Raw genomic sequence first — 22,090 nt, forward strand, 5'->3', positions numbered from 1 at the left:
AGTCACAATTTCAGTGTAATTAACATGGGTTTCTTTAGCGCAGTGGTCACATCGCATCCCATCCTAAATACTTATTTGTCAGCACATTAGCTCTCATGAACCAGCCGTAAATCTTCCTGGTAACTGATGCTTTTATGCTGTTTGTCACCTATTTCCAATCAAGTGACTATTGTGCTCCCTGTAATGGGTGTGCTAAGCATCACAGTATTTCAACAGACACTTCAATTTCTTTAATATTGCAGGAAGCTCCACCACCAGGCTCATACGATGTTCAAAAATCCTTTGCAAAAACGCAAGGCAAACGCGAGTACATGCCTCCTCGAACCGTGATGGCTAAAAGAAAACATGCTTCTTTTCTCAGTGGAACACCTAGGCACGGTTTGCCTAAGGCCAAGGCACCAGGTATGTCGACTACCTACGTTCCCAAGGAACCTATGACTGCTAAAGAATTAAACAGGGGGAAATTAAAAATCACCATTTTTAGGGTTAGGGTTAGGGTTAGGGTTAGGGTTAGGGTTAGGGTTAGGGTTAGGGTATGTCGACTACCTACGTTTCCAAGGAACCTATGACTGCTAAAGAATTAAACAGGGGGAAATTAAAAATCACCATTTTTAGGGTTAGGGTTAGGGTTAGGGTTAGGGTATGTCGACTACCTACGTTTCCAAGGAACCTATGACTGCTAAAGAATTAAACAGGGGGAAATTAAAAATCACCATTTTTAGGGTTAGGGATAGGGTTAGGGTTAGGGTTAGGGTTAGGGTTAGGGTTAGGGTTAGGGTTAGGGTTAGGGTTAGGGTTAGGGTATGTCGACTACCTACGTTTCCAAGGAACCTATGACTGCTAAAGAATTAAACGGGGGGAAATTAAAAATCACCATTCTAAGGGTCTTGAGGTCTCTGCACTGCTACTGATAACTTTGCTTTTTAGCTGATTAAAAGGGAACCAGCATTCAGGATAACGTTCGGAACCATTTTTCATCTACACCAGAATCGATATCAGCTCTGCTGTGGTGATTTTACTAAGGGTGGAATTAATGGGGCACACTATGTATTTTTTTTTAAAGCAAGCTGACCTCAACGCAAATCTGTATTTATTATATTTGTTGGCTGCTTTTTAGACAAACATTTGTTTCTCAAGGCCCTGACTGATGGTTGAATTACAATGCTGACTAACAACTGTAATCATCTAAAATGAATTTTAAAAAATTAAAGGATTAACCCCTACTACTAGTTTCGATACACAGAATCAGCCGAAGGTAGGAGTTATTACTGGGTACAAGTTTGGGGGGGGGGACATGCTTGTGGTACCTGTTAGCATTGCACTCTTGGGGAGGTAGAAAAAAGTTAATTCAACATATCAGATTATAGGAATGGAATGAGGCTTCCCTTTTGCTTAGCCAATTTGTTGTAGGGTTTAGGAGTGCAGACTTCTAATCTGGGGAGCCGGCTTTGATTCCCCACTCCCCCACATGCAGCCAGCTGGGTGACCTTGGGCTCACCACAGCACTGATAAAGCTGTTCTGACTGAGCAGTAATATCAGGGCTTTCTCACTATCACCTCCCTCACAGGGTGGCTGTTGTGGGGAGAGAAAAAGGAAGGTGATTGTAAGCCAAGGAAAAAGCTGATATCTTTGGTCTCTATTCTTCTGATCAACTTTCCTTAGTGGGAATAATGTAAATCTTACTGGTTCTTTGCCTTCTCTGAAGCACATCCATTGTGCTTGAGGGGCTTATCACTTGAAGTAAAGGTATCCCCTGTGCAAGCACCGGGTCATGGCTGACCCTTGGGGTGACGCCCTCTAGAGTTTTCATGGCATTCTCAATACAGGGTGATCACTTGAAGTAGGTCTCTGTAAATGGAACAGGAATGAACATCCCGTAAGAACAGTTGCAGCAGTGCAGTTAAGCCTTGTTTGCTTTGGTCTTTTAGCATTTCTAGCAGCTCACTTAAAGGTTGTTCTGATTTAATGGAAGTGTGTAATTGCAATGTTGCTGTAGGGAAGCTGAGGTTTTAAGACCTAGATAGCTTTTCAGTTCCACTGTAACTTGATCCTTACTCATTTGTACCACGGAAGGATTGCAGTGCAGTCAATAGATGTGACTGCAGCTAATTCCATGAAAACCCGTGTAAAATGCAGTCATTTTTAATTGATCCCATGAGAAAATGTTATTCAGAAGTCCATGATAAGCAATCTGTTCTAAAAAATTTAAAGGCTATCTAGTGATAAACAAAAGGGGGGGAAAGTTATGGTAAAACAAGTAATTAATCTTCAACGTGGGTATCAATCCACAGAGTTTGAACTGTCCTGTCCTGTCCTGTCCTTTACCTGGCCAATCAGGGAGAAAAGCACAAGGCTCTCCTGATGTAGGAGCTAGATAGTTGGAAGATGTCCAGGACTAGCATGAGCTAGTACCAGCATACACAAGAGCTAAAATGGAGGCTTCTTATAGGGACCTGATGACCCTAGCCAAAGTTGGATCTTGAATCCTGAATACAGCTAAAGGTTGGTGTTCTTCTACTTAAGACTGGAGTGAAAGGCCTTGCTCCTTCCCAGGGCCTCTGTTCCGTCCTGGTTCTCTACCTTCTTTATTTCTGGAGAAACTTTGGACATGCTGGAGATAGTCAAATCCATCCTTGATTTTTTTTTTTGCAGACTAATTAACACAACCTAATTAAAGAGCAGATATTTGCTAGGAAAGGGGAGAGACAGAGAGTTTCCTAAGTACCTAGAATCATAGAGTTGAATGGTACCTCCAGGGTCATCTAGTCTAACCCCCCACACAATGGAGGAACTCACAAATACCTGCCTTGGAGACTTTGGGATGCAGGGAACAGGGACACAACCCTGAAGATGGCAGCAGATCAGTTATGGAGCCAAGGAGAGAGCTGGTAAGGTGTGCTAGAGTGGAGGAAGGCCAACCTGTACTATCACTCTCTGGAGCAAAGGACTCCTGTGATGTAAAAACCTCCTTGAGAGAAAGGGCTTGCTTGGTAGGGAGAATCAGAGAAGTAGGAACTGGATGTGGACAGGAGCAGGAAGGATAAAAGGTCAGCGTTGAAAAGGGAGCAGCTGGCTAGAACAGGGAAGTCAGCAACCCTTGGGACTTCTGCAGGCTAGGGGACTAGGAAGTAGGCTTTGAAGTTGATGCAGTGCATTTTAGTACCACATCTGAGCCTTCCATTTCAAGAGAGAAAGTTTGCCTCTTGGCATTTGCTGCACTGCAAACAAGAGCGGTTTGACACACATCTGTGATAATAACCTGTTTGAGGTATGTGGGTGGGAGGAATGATTGCTGGTAACATTTCACCCCCTCCCCTCCAAATGCTATGCAGGAGATCTTGTGCACAGTAATATATATGCAGATTAGGACAGGATGTCTTGATCAGAGAAAGCATAATCTTACTGCTGTGAGATTATTATATCAAATAAAATGAGCAGACAATAATAGTGCCGGGCAAATGTTCATTTTAAAGTTGCAGCAACCTTATTTTTTTAAAAAAAACAACATCCAAAGTTATGAGAGGATTTCATAATATGAGTCATATTGCTTGATGATACTCTTTCCTTATATTTAAGTTTTTCTCCAAAGTTTTGCAAATGGTTTTGAGGCTTTTCCTGCTGAAGTGCAAGTGGAAGAAAGTTATTGGCGAAGATTCAAGAAGCATTCAGGTTCATACAGTGGTACAGTATGATTTCTGAGTTTTCTCCTTGACTAGCCGAACTCTCCCCTCATGATTCTATTACAGGCTGGTTTTGAAATGTCGCTTTGTTGCAAAAACAGTTTGTGCTAGGAGAGGATTGTGTTAGTCCAGGGAACCCCCTACATCTATGATAATGCTTACTTGGACGTCAGTCCCGTTAAACAAGGGATTGGGAGGTAAAGCCCTTTCATGTTCCTTGATAGTTAAATCAAACAAGGAAATGGAAAAAATACACATCAAGAAGAAATATTCATCTTCTGTTTATTCATTAATTCATTTGTACCCCACCTTTCTCCCCAGTGGCAGCCTCCTGTCGTGCATCGCACCACTGCCTATCCGTGCACAGTAACACAACTTTTATTCAGCCACGCTCTCTAAAATGGCCACCACTGGGATCTTTTTTTCTGCTGTGTCAAGCTGCTATTTTATGTTCTCCCTGACATGTATTCAGCCATGACCATCTACTGCCTCCCTTCCCCCCCCCCAAAAAAATCTCATGAAATCTCAGAAATGATGGGGAATGTTTCATTGCCACCATTAAACCCCTATTCTTGGCTAATATGGCAGCCTGATATCATTTTCTTCCTCCAAAGGAAAAAGAACGCCAGCATATATGACAGACATGAGGTCTTGCTAAACCAGTTGCTTTTGTAACCCTGCAGTGAATCAAAATCCTAATAATTTTATTAGCAGTTGACCACAGAATGCAGGTCCTAGACGACATAACCATGCCTATTTTCCACATGAATTTACTAAACCAATAGACACATCATGATTCACACCATCATCGGGTCCGCTTTGTGATGTGAAGGTGGCTTTTTATCACTTTTTCAAGGATAAAAGTGATGGAACAAGTCACCAGATTTTTCATAATTTGAAAACCTGATAATTGTTTAGGAAGTCCATGGAATGGCATGAGTTTTGGTTCTGCATTCTTAATGGAAATAACTGTGTTATAATGTAATAAAACAATTTTCAAATATTGGAGGATTAGAGAAGATGGCGGACATCTGCAAGTAAACTCAGGGGGAGGCAGTGAGACTCAAAATGGTGGCATGGCAGGAAAATACAATTAATCTTGCAACTCTTTGCTAGAAAACTCTGAGGTGATCCGAAGTCGGAAAAAAGATTGTCATTTTTGAGGATTCTTAAAACATGGTGTAAGTGGACATGCAATTTGAACCTAGGGACACACAGAGTTTTGTGCAGAAAAATGTACAATGCTTGAATCTTAAGAACATGCATTCGGGGGTTGGCTCTTGTGTAGATATTGTCAGAGAAAGATTGAAAGCTTCATAGTTGTGGAAGCTTTCAATTTAACCTCAGTTTGCTGTGATATCCTAATGTTAGCACCTGGGCAAAATGGAACTGGCCTCTTCCCCACGTACTAAGATTATAAATTAGGGATGGACAGAAATCTAGAATTCCAGTTTGCATAGAGGAAACAAACTGTAACTTGCCCAAGGTGTTTGCATTCAAACATCACAGCAAATTGGAGCTTGATTGACGTCCCCAATAGGAAGTTTTTAGTTGCGGCCTTGGGGTGGGGTGGGGTATGCATGTGATGAGTGCTTATCATGAATAAACAGAGCCTGGTGGAGTCATCTGGATGCAGCCAGTGTTCACGTATTGATCTCATTCATTATTATCTCCAGTTCTTTGTATTTGGTAGGCGATACGAGTCTTGTGCAGCGCAGACTATATCTTGTGTTTGATGTTTAACAAATAATTAGTAATAATGTGGAGCAGTGCACTTCACCATAATTCATTCATTGCCTTAGTTACAAAAGCCACTGTTTGAATTGCTCTCCCAAACTCATTATGTTTCTCAGCACATTCCCACAGGAAATTACTTTAGGTAACAAATAGAATTTATCTTCAAAATTAATTGGACAGATCACATGAAGGTAGTTGTGTCCACTTTCTCTATGACTTCGCCCAGTACCTTTTGATATAAAAGTCACTGTTGTGTGAAAACTAATTATTTCTTCTATTTGCTTGTTGGCTTGTAATATTACATTCCAAAATAGTTGGAAGTCTTTAAATCAGGGCTGAGTTCTCAGGCCGTTGCCATTAAAGTGTGCAGCCCGACTTCTGAAATTCTCACTTTACCCCCTCTTTCTCCTTCTCTCTATCCTTTTTAGATACATCAAAATGTCATGATGTTAACTAAACAAAAAATACTGGGTCAAAAAGCTGGGGGCGGAGGAGGCTTGGTACACTTACAGATTAAAGCTACTCAAGATGGAGATTAGCTGGTATCCCACACATCACTAGCTACCACCTGGAATTTATCAACCTTAAGGAAGACCCATTTTTAAATGTCAGGGTTTCCCCCTCTGAATATGAGGGTTATCAACTCAGAGCAAGTTACTTGCCTACCAAATAAGATGGATATGCATGGAAACATATGCACCATCTAGGCAATGGCTCTCCCCAGATTACCTCATTTATTTATTTTATTTATATACCACCCTACCCGAAGGCTCAGGACAGTTTACATGAAATGGAAACAATACAATTAACTCAGCTTATAGTGATGTGGTAACAACAATAACAATAACAAGATAATGATAGTAATAAACCATTGTAGAATAGTAGAATACTAGAAACATTGATTAACTTGTACTGAGGCCCAGTGGTTTGGGTGGATCTGTAGTGATTGTCAGAGGGGGGCCAGTGGGAAGTGGTGGTTCTGATCGACCAAATGCCTGGTGGAAGAGCTCCCTTTTGCAGGCCCTGCAATGAAGTTGCATTAATACGTGCCAACCAACCAGGCCATGGGATGTGTAGCTTTAGTCTTTTGTCTAGGTGAGAGATGTCGATGAGTCCAAGGAAGCAGATTATGTATAGGCCTGGATGTTAGCAAACATGGAAGTATCAAGAGCCATTTCAAAAATTTTGATTGCTGCTTACATAAGAGCATGGAGCTATCAAAAAAAAATTCACAAAAGATGGTTTGTGCAAATGGCATAATATACTTCTGAACCATAGGCCATCTTTATGCTGTATAAAAAAAAATCAAATGGATTTTAGTATGCAAGCATGGCAGGCTACCAGACTGGACTCACCAGGATGGAGCAGGGACAAGAGGATGCAGCCACAGTAGCCTCAGCATCAGAACAGCTTAGGGAAGCTCAAAAGGTATGGATGCAGGGAACAAGCCTGGGTGAGAGAGAGCAAAGGTTTCCTGGGGCCAGGTGTTTTAAGTCAGGGTGTGGCTATGTAGAGCAGGGAACAGAGAAAGAGGGTGGAGCTTAGCTCAAGGGCCAGGTGTGAAACTGAGGCTATAAAATAGGAGGATAGGAAACTAGCAGGGGGTTGCTGACTGGAGAGAAAGGGGGGGGGGTAGAAAGGAAAGACAAGATAAATAGAGGGGCAAGCCAGAGTGAGAGAAAAATTGTTTCAGGAAGATGCCTAGGCAAAAAGGCAGGCTTCAGTATTGTGCTAGATAATGTGCTATAACCCTGAGGTGAGTAAAGATAACCACACATTCAGGTACCTGGAGCTCTTAAGTGAAAATAAAAGCAATCTGTGTAAGGCAGCAGTGATAGGGCTGCTGCTTTCAAGATCCCATGGCCCTCAGGTAAGATATCCTCTTTCTCCCAGAGAGTATCATAGAAAGGCGGTATTTTACCATTCTGCTTAGCAGTATTGGATACTTTGTTCCAGCTTTAGAAGGCTTCCTGTGATGGAAGTGGCTGTTCTCTTGGAGGAAAATTTGCTTTCATCTGCTGAGAGCTCTTTAGCCTGGAAGAAGACTTTTAAAGTTTGATGAGTGTTTTTTTTTTTAAATACTAAACTTGCAGACCTTATGACATTTTGCAGACTAAACTAATTGTGTCTGTCCAAGTTACCAGTTTTCCATTTACAGAATTGTGAAAGCTGTTAGTACATCGGCAATGTAGCAAGACTTTCAATAGGACCTGATACTCATAGTAATAAAATTCATTTTTTTATTGTATGATGTCAGTGTAGGCCTATTGAATAGGTTATATTTATTGCTTGGCCCAAGCATCTCTGTTTTCTATATATCTGTTTGTGGGAAAAAAAGACATTGAGGTTCCAAAAATTTAAATTTGAATGTGCTTGCTAGATGTTTTAAAATTTAAATCCAATTAGGAAACTGCCAGCTTTACTCTCAGAGAGAGAAGGAAATGAAATATGGAAGTCAAAGAATCAATGCAAACCTCATTTTAATCATAGAAGACTGATCTTTGACATGCAGCTTCTGCCTGCTAGACCAGTTTGTTCTCTTGCTTAGCAGGTTTTGCTGTTGCTTTAATCCATTTCTTGCCCTGGCAGAGAGAATTTGGGGACCTGTCTCATTGTATCCTTTCCCCCTCATTAGGAAGTGGAAAGTTGAAGCCCGCCCCTTGTGAGGCTTGCTTCTCTGTCACTGGTACAGCAAATGGGGACTTGGGGGCAAATGTTTAGGTGCTCTTGCCCGTGAGCTTGGCAAGTAGCATGTGGAGATGCTGGAGCAAAGCAGAGCTTGTCTCCTGTGAACTGATGGCTGGATCCTAGCAATAATTTTGGCTCCGTTTAGGAACTGTGAATAGCAGCTATGGCACAGTTAAATTATTTAATTCTGCTTTGGCACCAAACCTCAAGATTTCTGCTTGCAAAGCCAATGTCTCCTAGAGACCTCCTTCTCTCTAAAGTAACAACTAAGTCCTAAATGTAACAACAAGACTCCGTTTAAAACATTTTCGGAACAGTTGGCAAGACCTTCGTAAAGGAGAAAGTTATTGTTTTCATCCTTTTGCAAATTGATTTCCTGGGGGAGAATATTAAAAGAGATTATAGAAAGTCCAAGTGACTTCATGCTTAATTTTTTTTTTTATTTCAGGCATTTTAGGCGATAGCCTTTGTTTTTTTGGACGCAGTGAATTTACATATATTTATTACATTTTTTTATATTGCATGTATTATGCAGTGCATATATTATGGTAGAAACTAATTTGAGTTTGTGTATTGGAGGCATGGCAATTTGCTGGTGTGTTGGCATGATTTCTATAGATGTGATAATTGCCAGTGATTGGTAAGCTTCCTCTCTTTGTGGGAAAGGACTCTACTTAGGATTGCCAGCTTCTCGATAGGGCAGGGGTAGTCAAACTGCGGCCCTCCAGATGTCCATGGACTACAATTCCCAGGAGCCCCTGCCAGCGAATGTTGGCAGGGGCTCATGGGAATTGTAGTCCACAGACATCTCAAGGGCCACAGTATGACTACCCCTGCGGTAGGGGCTAGCTATCAACCAGATCTCCAGGCTACATAAATGGCTTATTCATTCATTCATTATTTATTTAAAATATTTATTCTATTTCTCCTGGAGAAAATGGCTGCTTTGGAAGGTGGGCTGCATGCTATTACACTCTGCCGAGGCTCCACCCTCGAGTCTCCAGATATTTCCGAACCCGGCGTTGTCAACCCTAACTGTGCTTGTATAGGTAGCTTGCCCGTTCTGAAATGATACTGTCCAGGAAGGGCTCTAACACAGGGGTAGTCAACCTATGGTCCTCCAGAGGATCATGGACTACAATTCCCATGAGCCCCTGCCAGAAAACGCTGGCAGGGGTTCATGGGAATTGTAGTCCACGAACCTCTGGAGGACCACAGGTTGACTACCCCTGCTCTCTAACAGGTATCTTTCCCCCTTGCTCCTACTGCTATCCTGAATTAGCAGGTGAGTTGTGAGATAAGCCCTTATCTCATCTCCAGGAGAGCATCCTTTGCCTTGATAACGGCAAGTAAAGAGCAGCATGTGCGTATCTGACAGGGAGGCTCAAGCGAGAAAGGTTAGTGTGGGATGTCTACCGTTCCCCCTGAGCGTTTTGTCTTGCAAGGAAGTGGAAAGCTTTGCTCTGTCTTGACCTTGTGCTTTGTGATTTCATGCTCTTGCTCATCTGCATTTTACAAAAGGTTGATTAGAGCTCTGCATGTAAGCGTCTTGAGTGGTAGCGCTTTTTTTTTTTAATATATATTTGTAGTACAATTCTTACCGAAGAATGCAATTTATTTTTTTTTCCACTCAAATTAAACGTAATGAGGCACAGCAGCTATTAAAGTGATACTACCCAGCTCCAGTGGGTTAAAAAATTAGCTTTTCCTCAACATATTGCAGAGTGAATATAAAATATAGGCTTGCTTAGGAGAGCGTATTAAAATCAGCCAGAGGGAAAAGTTGTGTTTTCCTTTCGCATACTTGCTGTTTGAGTGGAAAAGGTACTCTTTGCTGAAATGTTAGGAAGGGGGATGTACTTGAAAGTGGGACGGCATGTAGCCTTTTAAAAGCACATCTGTGTTTTGCAGGTGAGGCCCTGCAGCAGGTCTGGCTGTTTTGGGTAGTGACGTAATTGTCCCTATGTACAGGCCTTTCGGTTGCCCCAAAGCTGTGGAATGGCCTTTCTAAATAGATAGTGGCATTCAAGGTGGGAAACAATATCGGGCTTTGAAAAGGGTGTCATTTTTGTCTTGCTGCTGAGGTTTCTCTTTTAGCATTTGATCTTTTATCGCACACTCTTAACATTATACATATTTTTAGACAAGAAAGCCATTTTGAAGTTTAGAATCATAGAGTTGGAAGGAATCTCCAGGGTCATCTGGTCCAACCCCCTGCACAAGGCAGGAACTCACAACTACCTGCCCACCCACAGTGACCCCAATTTCATGCCCAAGTGTACACACCTATACTTCCCAACCATATTCTGCAGTATCATACCACTCCTGAGGTTTCTCAAAGTCTGAAGAATGTTTCAGGGGTTTCTCAATGGTAAAAAAAAAGGTTGAGAAAGGCTGACTTCTGGCCAGTTTTGATTTCAGTTCATGAAAAAATTCATCTGCATATTTCTTTATTCCCTTGAACAAGGCTTTCATCTGAGTTTCATTGATTTTTTATTTCAGGCAATAATTCTTTGATGTCTGTTACTGTAACAAGCACACAAGCTTGCTTTTCACACCATGCTTTGTCTGGGAATGGAACATCGGTCTCTGGGGACCTCTGCAATGAGTCCCAGTGCTTCCCTCTGACCGCTTGTAAAGTAACTCGTAATATCAGAAGTGCATTTCTGCAGAAGCTTTTGGATGTGTGAAGATCTCCAGGCGCTTGTTAGCTGGAATAGCAGGAACTGAAGGCCTCTAAGTAATTCAAATTGGCATTTGTAGAAACAACTGCAGGAGAAAGCAATTATGGATTGAACCTGGAGAATATTTGAAAATTCTGGCATGATATTAAATGCAGTCTTTAAGCAGGGAGATACTCTGGTGAAGCAATTGTAGAATGTACACTTAGTTGTCATGGGTCTGCTAAGGAATAGATAGTACAATGTTTTTTGATTGCAGGGGTATGAGTGAAGTCCTGTCTTTATCTCATGGTTTCAGCAGCCCATTTCTAAAAGTGCTTTTTAGCCCATGAAAAGGTAGCAGGAACATGAAACATCACTTTCTCGGATCTTTTGCATTGTTGTAACATCCAAAATACTTTATGGCAACTGCACACTTAGAGGAGATACAGAAGTTCTATTTAGGGCAGGGGTAGTCAAACTGTGGCCCTCCAGATGTCCATGGACTGCAATTCCCAGGAGCCCCCTGCCAGCATTCGCTGGCAGGGGGCTCCTGGGAATTGTAGTCCATGGACATCTGGAGGGCCGCAGTTTGACTACCCCTGATTTAGGGCATTACAAGCTCTGAATAGAAAGCATAAGATGCATACACAGAATGAGGGAATACCTCATAAAATAGAAGTTTTCACCCTCTTGTGGAAGACAATGATAGAGGGGATAGACAGATCTCTCTGAGGAGATATTTCCATTAATTGAGTGCCATAACCAAGAATGCCCATTTTCTGATTGCTACCCATCCAGCTTCAGATGAAGGGCCCTCCCAAGAAGTAACTCAAAGTGATTTTAGTGGTCAGGTAGGTTCATATAGGAGTAGGTATTTATACCTACTGGATCTTTTAGAAATGCTCTGCTCAGGTCATCATTTACTCAGAAGTCTCTAAGAATAGGGAGTTTTTAAGGTACGCTGGTCAATACCAGCATCTTGAATTGAGCCCAAAAGAATTTGGGAGCCACTATAGGTGCAGCATAAGAGCCTCTTCTGGCGCAGGGTGGTAAGGCAGCAGAAATGCTGTCTGAAGCTGTCTGCCCATGAGGCTGGTAGTTCAATCCCAGCAGCCGGCTCAAGGGCGTCACCCCAAGGGTCAGACATGACTCGGTGCTTGCACAGGGGATACCTTTACCTTTACCTTTACCTCTTAGATGCTACAGAAGTAATTGGAGAATTTGTTGCTGATGCCAAACAGGAATCACTGGATATATTCAACAGCAAAAGCTTTACTGTGTGCTTTGGAAGAAGGGGCAACTGTAGCCAGGAAGGGCCAAAGGTTTACTTCTCCTAGGCAGAAGGTGGCCTGGAGCTACCTGAGGGTGAAAGACATCACAGTAACAAGAGTGCAGGCATCCATCACCAGAATGAGGATAGTGTGGAGGGACATCCAACAAACCAGTGGGTGGGGTATGGCCATAACTGTGCCAGCAAACACTGGCAGGGGCTCATGGGAATTGTAGTCCATGAACATCTGGAGGACCACAAGTGGACTACCCCTGCTCTAGAATATCATCCTTCCCAACCAGCATTACCTCTGTCTTACGTGGACTCAGCTTCAGTTTGTTCTGCCCTAGCACGTGACCACAGCCTCAAAGCACTAGTTCAGAGTCAAGATGGATGTATTTGGAGGCATGGAAAATGAAATATAGAGCTGAGTGTCGTCTGCATATTGCTGGCATATAACCCTCGGGATCTGGAGAATATCACTCAGTTTCATTACACTCTTTGAACTGGATGCATTCTCAATAGATTCAGCAAACATTTCACTTAAGACTATCTTCAAGGGTATGTTGAGGTGTGTTTAAAATGCCAACTGGTAATTTAAGTTCTGATCTCTCATTGGTGTCCTAGTACTGTGAATCCCCCAAAATTATTAGGTTGGCGGCCATGTATCAGGGCTTTCAGTGTTCTCTTAGTCTTCTGGTAACCTGAAGTAATCTTTCATGGTCCTTGTGTCTTTGGTTGTTGAAGTGATAATGTTGTAAACAGGGACATACTTACACCTGCCTACAAAAATGTTGCAGACAGGGCCTAGAAAACTGACAGAAGAACAGAAAAGATTTCATGCTGCATTTTAATTCTTGTATGATTTCTTTTAATAGTTTAATGTATAGACTTGCTGTTTGCTATTTTGGAAAAGTTTCCTTTGCTTTGTCCTGCCCGATCATGAGAGAAGCCAGCAGAACTGCTGTAAAAGGATGTAAAATATTTGTCAAGGAGATTATGTGTATTTCAAGTCAATCTGAAACAGTTTTGACAACTTTAAAATTATATTCAGTCTGAGCATCAGAAATGGTAGCATATAAAATCATAACCCCACAGCACCGCATGTGGAGAGATTATGGTTGTGCAGCAAATCATTTTATTTTATTTATTGTAAATGGAATCCAGTGTACAATATAGCCTTCTGAATTGTGCTTTGCCAGTCAAGTTATTTTTTAAGGATTAAATTAAATTCATTGCTGGGTGCGTGAATCCGCAGAGGAACCTCTTCCTATCTATTTGAAATATATCAGACCTCCTTTCCCCTTGCAGAATAAGAAAAAAAGTTTAGAAGACAGCTTTCCGCCTCATTGCTCCTTTTCATAATAGTGCTCATACCTTAATAGCCAGATTTTATTGAACACGAATAGAAGTAAACATATGTTGGAAAAGAAATAACAAATCACACAGAGAAGCCCAGCTTTGCTCTATGCAGTTTTGTGTTTATGGCAGGAGAAAAAGTTTTATGTACTCGGTGATTATTGGGTAGATGTTCTGGGTGGTTTGGCTGATTGTGGAGTGCATCATGGCCAATTTTGTCCCAGACTTCTTTTGTTGGGAGAGTCCAGTAATCAAAATACATAGCAGGGAAGCCCTGTGGTGAAATGTATGGTTCTCTGGAGAGGCTCAGTTGCCAATCCAGAGACAACAGAAGCGGGTAAAGAAGTGATGGTTATGATAATAAGCTTGTTGTATTTATTCATTTTATTATAAGAGTATCATATCTTTTGTCAAGAACGAATAAGGTAAAGGTATCCCCTGTGCAACACCGGGTCATGTCTGACCCTTGGGGTGACGCCCTCTAGCGTTTTCATGGCAGACTCAATACGGGGTGGTTTGCCAGTGCCTTCCCCAGTCATTACCATTTACCCCTCAGCAGCAAGCTGGGTACTCATTTTACCGACCTCGGTAGGATGGAAGGCTGAGCCAACCTTGAGCTGGCTGCTGGGATTGAATTCCCAGCGTCATGGGCAGAGCTTCAGACTGCATGTCTGCTGCCTTACCACTCTGCACCACAAGAGCCTCTAGAACTAGTAAGGTGGGTTGAAAGGTGGGTTGAACTAAAACAATATATCAGGCAGTATTTTAATATGTATCCATAAAGCTAACCAGGTATATTTAAATGAGGTAGAATAGTGCACAGAGGTAGCTTCCTGTGCCTCCATCGAGCATCTGCCTTAAAGCATGCCAAATAATATATTTACCGGTGTGCATTCGGGTAACCTGAGCTGAAAAAATTCAGCTGGATTTTTTGGGGGGGCTGTTTTTCTGGCTACCGAAATAGCTAAGCCTGAAAAATCCTAAAAATATTTGGGATTTTCAGGACTGCCAGATAACTGGTGTTAAGGTATTTAAAGAGACCAAGATCCCTTCAAATGCCTCAGACCACTCCAAGCCAGGAAGTTATGGCTTGGAGTGGTCTTGGATGTTGAGTTATTTAAAGAGATCTTGGTCTGTTTAAATGCCCAGGACTCATGGAGCTGAAAAAATATTGCATTTCTGATTATTTACCAAATTCAAATACTATGCCAGTATTGGGATTTGGGAATATTGGGGAAATACCAATATTTTTCACGTTCAGTGTACCTGAACCTGAAAAATACTGGGTTTTCTGCATAACCCTAAATATATTCTCCAAGAAATTGTAAACATGATGACCATGTAAAATAAAACCCGTGGATATCTTCTGGGCTGTTCTTTCTGAGTGGGCAGTTGAAGACAAATTTAAAAAATGGGATTTTCCCGCAGCCATATTGGGTACCTTCTTGTCATATATCTAGTTTTGAACCATGCTGAAGTTCCAGTCAAAAAATCTGTACAGAAGCTGGGACAGAAAGAGTGTTTCTCTGCATGCTTGAGAAAAAATCCAGACAAATCTAAAATCTTAGAAAAAGAAATGGAGGATTAAAATGCCATTAAATAAAACAACTGTAGCTTTAATAAATGCCCACTGGACTCTCAAGACTGTGTTCTGAGAACTTGGTGGCCAGTTTTTTTTTTTTTTTAATGGGGGGGGGTCTCTAGAACACTATAACCATATTGCAGAGCCTTCCACATTTTGGGTTTTATAAGCCAAAGATTGGAAGGGGAGCAGGGATTGACTGCTTTGTACCCAGAGGGGGAGATGACTCATTGGGTCAGGCATGGTGGTGATTTACTCATGATTTGTATGACTATCCTAGTCCTGATGGGAGCCACCAAGCAATTCATTGCCATGTGACTCACCCAGCCCCACACAACTCACCTGACTTGCCAATGCTTAAGTTTCACTATTAGTCTGCACCTGGGGGCAGCTACTGGCTGGACCTCACAGCAGCTACCCCATAAGTCACCAGTATAACTTGCTACTGTGTGCACTTAGTATGACTTGGTCATTTTGCCCTTCCCTGTTTCTTTCCTTTTATTGGTTGCATTTGTTTTCCTTGATTCCCTAGAAACCTGGAAAACAGATATCTAAGAATATATTGAACAGCCTTTTTGAGCACTTAGAACAGTGGTTCTCAACCTGGGGGTCAGGACCCCTTTGGGGGTTGAACAACCCTTTCACAGGGGTCACGGCAGGGGCGCCATCCACACAATAGCCTTGTGGGGTCGATCAAGATAGAGTGTTCGTCTGTCTGGAGCAGTGGAAAAGTACGAGATTGGCATGGTAGTACAACAGGCAGAACTGAACTGAGAAACCCCATAAAAAGCCAATTTATATACAATCATGAACAATGGATCTTCACGCCATTGGTCAGTTTCAGTTTAATTTCAGTGAAAGAACATTTGCATAGTTTTATGGTTAGGGGTCACACAACTGCATTAAAGGGTCGCGGCAGTAGGAAGGTTGAGAACCACTGACTTAGAAGAACGTTGCCATACCGCTCCTACACCAAGAAATTGATTATATTTTGTTTCATGCAAACATTTTATTGCCTAGCTGCATAATTTTGTAACATTTTCATGTTCATTTATTTTTCCTTTTGCAAAATGTTTTTAATCTAAGATCAGGAAGCTCCAAGAAGTTGCAGAACTCTTCAAAAACATGACTTGTGTTTATATATAATGTATTTTATAGGAGCTTATCCTCTCGGAGGGGAAGAACAAAAAGGGATGACAAAGTAGAATAAAAATTCTCTAAACTTAACAGGCGATATGTTTGCACTATTTCTGATATCTTTTTCCTCTTGTTGTTTAGCATTGCTGTTTAGTACAAAAAGAATGAAAAGATTTCTTATCATAAAGGTTATTTTTGGCTGTTTCACAGTCTACAAGAAACAGATTGCATGAAATGAGAAAATGAAAAGTCCAGTGTTTTTCTTCTGTGGGATTCTTTCTTTCTCTTTAATGAGATCAAAGATATAACATCAGTTAAGTAATATCCATTCTTTCTGATGGCTATAATACAACAAAGTCATAAGATTATGGGGAAAGCATCTTGATATTTAATTCTGAAGACAGATAATTGAAGCAGAATGTCAAGGTTCGTGGAATCAAGATGCATGACCTTGGGAGGTAAGAACATTGCCTTCTTATGTCAGCCACGTCTGAAACCTTGTTCTGCTGTCCTATGAGTGTTCAGTCAGCTCACATCCAGGACATCCTGGGGAATTTTAGTATGAGCCTATCCTTTGTGAAATACTTTGCCCAGATTCCCCCATTTTGTGTATTTCTTGTCTTGGTGCAATGGCCTGTCATATCAGACCGCTAGATAGGTTTTTGATGGTTATCACTGCAAAAGGCAGAAAGCCAGCAGAAAGAGTAGGACTGTGCATAATCCCATCATGCCACCTGGAGTAATTTAGGCTGGCCCAGGGAGAAACCTTCCTATACTCAGTGTGTGGCTGTCAGATCAGTGAGCCATTAGCCACAAACAGAAGATGCCAGATTCAAGCCCAGACCTTGCACTGCTGCCATGAGAAATGCAGCTGCCAGTGTCTTCACTCCCAGTGATAGAGAGCCTGGCAACTCCTGGGCCCTTACCTGGCACCATACCTTCAGATGCAACCAGAAGAACCAGCTGGGGCCCAGCATTGGAATGGCTCAGAGAGGATAGCAGCTTCAGCCAGGAAGCCAGGGAAGGGCTAGTGAGACCTGCACAAAAAGCAAACTAGATAAGCCTGCGCAAGGGAAAGGAAGCCCAGTAGCAGAGCCAAGAAAAAGCCAGGGAGGGGGCTGAGGATTGTCAACTCACCTAAGCCCTGGCTCCCAGTTGAATTCTGGATCAAGTTTAAGGTTCTGGTACTTGCCCAAAAGGCAAGCCACCATCTGGGTTCTGCATATCTGAAGAGACCACCCCTCTAGCTATATTGCCTGAAGGGCACTCCGCTCTACTAAAATCAACCAGCGGGTGGACCCTGACCCCAAGGAGGTACATCTGGCCTCAAACAGGGTCAGGACATTTTACATCCTGGCCCCTACCTGGTGGAATGAGCTCCCAGAACACATCCAAACCCTGTGAAACTAACACAGTGCTGTAGAAGGAGCTCTTCCATCATGCTTTTGGTTGGTGCCAGTGAAGCAGTAACATCTACCGGGTCCTCTCTGTTATGAAAGATGCCCCTGACCATACCCTAGTTCCAGAAGAATGCAAGGCAAACTCAGATCATTGATGCTATTCTGTTTCTGAGACTGGATGTTAAACTAAACTGCCATTCAATTTTTAAATCTCTTTATTTCAGATTTTATAATAGAATTTTAACAAAGTGTTTAACTGTTAATTCTGGATAGCATGATGTACACCATGCTGAGCCAGTTCGCTGGGTAGGGCGGTATTTAAATTCATACAACAATAAATGAGCCTATTCATGTTTAGATTTTGGGTTGTGAGTATATTGGAAAAGGTTTAGTGCAGCAAGAAAGTGGGTTAAAAGTAGGCTCCTTGGATTGGAGCAGTCCTGAATCTGAGATATTTCTAGCAGAGTAGCTAGAAGGGCTATGTGTTCAATGTGTGTGTGTGTGTATTTCTCTGAATAAACTTTGTTCTGCGACTTTGCCACATCCCTCAGTCCAGGCTTCAATTTATACCCAGATTTTTATCATTGGAACCATTTTGTTTCCAGAGTACAGTGGAGAAAGTGGAAAACTGTCACAGAAAATCCTTCTGGGATGATGTCTAGTCTCACGCACCTCCATAGTGTCATTGAAAAGCAACTAAATCCCAGAAGATATGGGGACCAATTTATAAATGACAGACTTCCTACTTGAATATTCCTATGTGCAGTTTCCATATACCCCGGCTGGACACCAACATGTCTGTCAAATGCACAACAGTTCATTTTCACACATATGCGGTTGTATGTGCCTGTGGTGTCATGTTTATTGGTCATGAATAATGATGAACATACAGTTTTCAACACAAAAGCAAGCTCTATGTGGGACATTTGCCATTTAAGCAGATCGTATAGCAGGATATTTTGCATGATGCAGGTCTCAATTCCTTGGGAAAGCAAGTCTTTCATTATGGATTTGGCTGTTTTTCTCCCTTTGCTATTTTGTAGGCCTGCATATCAGAATTTCTTAAATATTACCATATGAACGAATAAGGTGCAGTATATTTATGTAAGTTTTATGCTAATTGGAAGGATTCTTGTCAAGCCCTTTGCCTTGGGATTGATGTGTCACTATAGGTAGATAAGACCATTTTTGTCTCCTTGGCTCTTGCTTGCTCTAATGGAAGCTTACAATAAATATGAAATCATTTCCCAGTCATTGTTAAAAATAACATCAGAATGCATTTGCATTGTCAGATCAAATAAAGAGCCTTGCGGCTGTACTTATAATCAAATGATTATTGTAGCAGGGTTCAATATTGTCTGTAGCAGAGAAAACCAAGAGGGCATTATTTCTAAGAATATAAATGCAAGATCAAAGTGAATGAAACAAAAGAACGCCAGAGGATGCCTATACCGCAAACACAAAACTGTCTTTCTTTTCAAAGAAACAACCGTTGGAGTTATCAAATGTATTAGAAAGACAAGAGGCAGGCAGTTATCGAAATCTGCATTTAATAAGGCAAACTGAAAGAAGTAGGCTTTGTGAAAGCATACAACTATGTATTTTATGTATTCCAACAAGTGTTATGTGCTTTCAAGTTTCTGGTAACTTGTGACAATCCTCCCCCATTTTATGTCACTTTTAAACTTTGTAAAAGGATTTGCAAAATGTAGCTGTGTCTTAGCTTCAGGACGTCTTCCCTAAACTCCCCTGAACCTCTAAAAGTGTATATTTTATCTTTCGTGATCCCCTAGGACTGAAATTCTGCATATTTTTAACTTGATGTGCTAAGAATAGCTCAGCTGTTAATCCACAGTATGTATGCTCTGCATCCCATCTAGCATGTTCAGGTTCCTCTTAACAGGATGGGACATTTTCTGCAGGAATCAGGAAATAGCCATCTAGTATTACCTGATGTACAACATGAGTGTTGTTTGATGTAAAACATGAGAACGGCTATTAATTCATTCTGATTTATTAGATTGCTACACTAATCCTTAGTAATGGATGTGATCAGACCCAGGTTTAGCCAGCATATTTACTGAAGTAGTATATATGATTCTCTGTGATACTAGGAATTTCATAAATCTTTCTGCACATATATGTATTCTATTAATGTTGGAAGGGGATAAGGGGATACAGAAATGATGCGAAAAGCGATCTTCCAAAAACCTGCCAGTGTGCCATAAAGAAATCTGTGTTCCTTGTGTAACAAGTTAATACTGCTTTAGTCAGTTCTTGCTTACAAACCATGTCATCCCAAGGCTCCCCATCTGGCAGCGGACAGGTCTTGTCATTCTTCCTTTGACTCCCTTCTCTTCTGTTTAGCCCAGCTGTGCCTTTCTAAAAGCCATCTGGACCCTCACCCTTGACTCTAGTCCAAGCTAACACTTGTCGTCTTTCCTCAGAGCCTACACCAGGGGTAGTCAAACTGTGGACCTCCAGATGTCCATGGACTACAATTCCCATGAGCCCCTGCCAGCGTTTGCTGGCCATACCCCACCCACTGGTTTGCTGGATGTCCCTCCACACTATCCTCATTCTGGTGATGGATGCCTGCACTCTTGTTACTGTGATGTCTTTCGCCCTCAGGTAGCTCCAGGCCAACTTCTGCCTAGGAGAAGTAAACTTTTGGCCCTTCCTGGCTACAGTTGCCCCTTCTTCCAAAGCACACAGTAAAGCTTTTGCTGTTGAATATATCCAGTGATTCCTGTTTGGCATCAGCAACAAATTCTCCAATTACTTCTGTAGCATCTAAGAGAGGCATATGCAGAAGGTTAATTGATTTTTTTTTTCCTATGCTGCATCAGGGTCGGAGAATTCAAAGTACTGCCGATACCATGTTTCAGATTCTGGACCTCATTTTGTAGTTAAAAACTCTGGTTTGAAATATGGATAAACACATTGATGGCAAATTGAAGATTACTCAAAAATGGAAAGAGTTAGCGCCAGAAGAACAGTTTTAAAGTAACAAGTAGCAGGCCAACGCATTTGAAAAAATTGATAAGGCTTTCAAAATGAGAAGCAGTTTTGTTAAAGTTTTAGATTTGTTCAATGATGTCGAGCTTCTCTTGCCAATAGCAAGGTTTATTACTGAATGTTACCTTGGGAAGCGTCTTCTTTTATATGAATCTGGCTGTTGCCTTCCCCTGAATTTTCTTTCCACGGTGATATCCAAGTTGGATTTCAATCACCTCCAGTATTTATTTTGTATTCATTCCAGAAATTTTCACAGTTGCTGTCCATTTAGCTCAGACACATATCCAGCTTAGAGTACTGTGGCAGGGAGGATGTGGGTCTCTGCCAAATATTGCCCTCCACGATTGGCAGACTGCCGGGAATCTCTGTATCCGTCGACCTTCTAAAAACTTCACCTTCTGCTCTTGCCTGTCCCCAGAGTTGTACCATAGACCAGGGGTAGTCAGCCTGTGGTCCTCCAGATGTCCATGGACTACAATTCCCATGAATCCCTCCCAGCAAATTCATGGGAATTGTAGTCCATGAACATCTGGAGGACCACAGGTTGACAACCCCTGACATAGACAGTTTGAAAAGGCAGTGTCTGGTGTACAAAGAAGAAGAGAAAAAGACCTCGTTGCTTAACAAGACAACAGACAGGATAGTGAGGTCAGCACCTCTCCTGTTATGTGTCTTCCATGTCTGTATCCAGGTTGCTACTCTTAGGGCAGTTCCCCCTTCTCAGAAGTGCCACACTCAGCTTTACCCTCTCTCTCAGCTAGTGATGTAGTCAGGCACCTATACCTGTCTCTCTTCTTCCCTATCAAGCATGTTACTTCCTAAACAAACCCTTTCCTACTGTTTAATCAGGTTGTGCTCCATTGTTGTGTTAATTATTCTGCTAACATTTATCAGTTGCACATAAAGCTTTGATTCAAACCCTTGGCCCAGTTAGTTATACTAACTTCACTAACTGATCTCTGGTAGTGGCCACATTCCATGGAGGGACTTTGGCAACTGTGTCTATATCCCCAGAGTAACCCTTCAGAACATAAAATAATTGTTCTTTGAATTTGGGGGAAGGGGCTGAGTGTTACCAACACCCTACATCTCGTGATGCCCCATTGGTTACTGTTTTAGGGCCCCTACATGTGTTCAAGGGCCCCCAGAGCCCCTTGTCTGGCTCTTTCAGTCATGTGTCTGTGTACCTGCCTGCAAAAGCCATTTACTACAGTGGGAGGCTTTGCTGTTATTGTCCTGTTTGCTCTCTAGCCCGCATTTTAAATGATCACAGTCATATGAATTGCATTCGGCTCAAGGGTCATTTATATATAAAATGTCCTCCCTGTTGACCAGTGTCCTGATGGTTGTTGGAGTTGTCTTGACCATTGTTCAAAGGAGGGAGCTAGAGAAACACATCTGTGGGCGTATAAAGGGGAAAAAAAAGAATCGTCCTCGTTAAAAGCTTGCCCCTCTAGCTGGAGCGTAAATGGGCAAGTTGGCTGACTTCAGCTTTGCAAGCTATAGCTGTGCTCTGTAATGGTGCCAGGAGAGTCCAAATGTTTTCACGGGATAT

At 41.9% G+C, this 22,090-nt stretch overlaps 1 protein-coding gene across 1 annotated transcript in view; it reads left to right on the forward strand.

The window, feature by feature from the left end:
* The window catches only part of STPG2 (sperm tail PG-rich repeat containing 2), a 216,614-nt gene that overhangs the window by 75,612 nt on the left and 118,912 nt on the right, over positions 1–22,090 (forward strand). The window contains exon 11 of the mRNA XM_077300835.1: positions 243–402. Coding sequence (XP_077156950.1) covers positions 243–402 — 160 coding nt within the window. The remainder of the gene's footprint in view (positions 1–242; positions 403–22,090) is intronic.

The sequence above is a fragment of the Paroedura picta genome, chromosome 10, assembly GCF_049243985.1.
Source record: "Paroedura picta isolate Pp20150507F chromosome 10, Ppicta_v3.0, whole genome shotgun sequence".
NCBI classification, from domain to species: Eukaryota; Metazoa; Chordata; class Lepidosauria; order Squamata; family Gekkonidae; genus Paroedura; species Paroedura picta.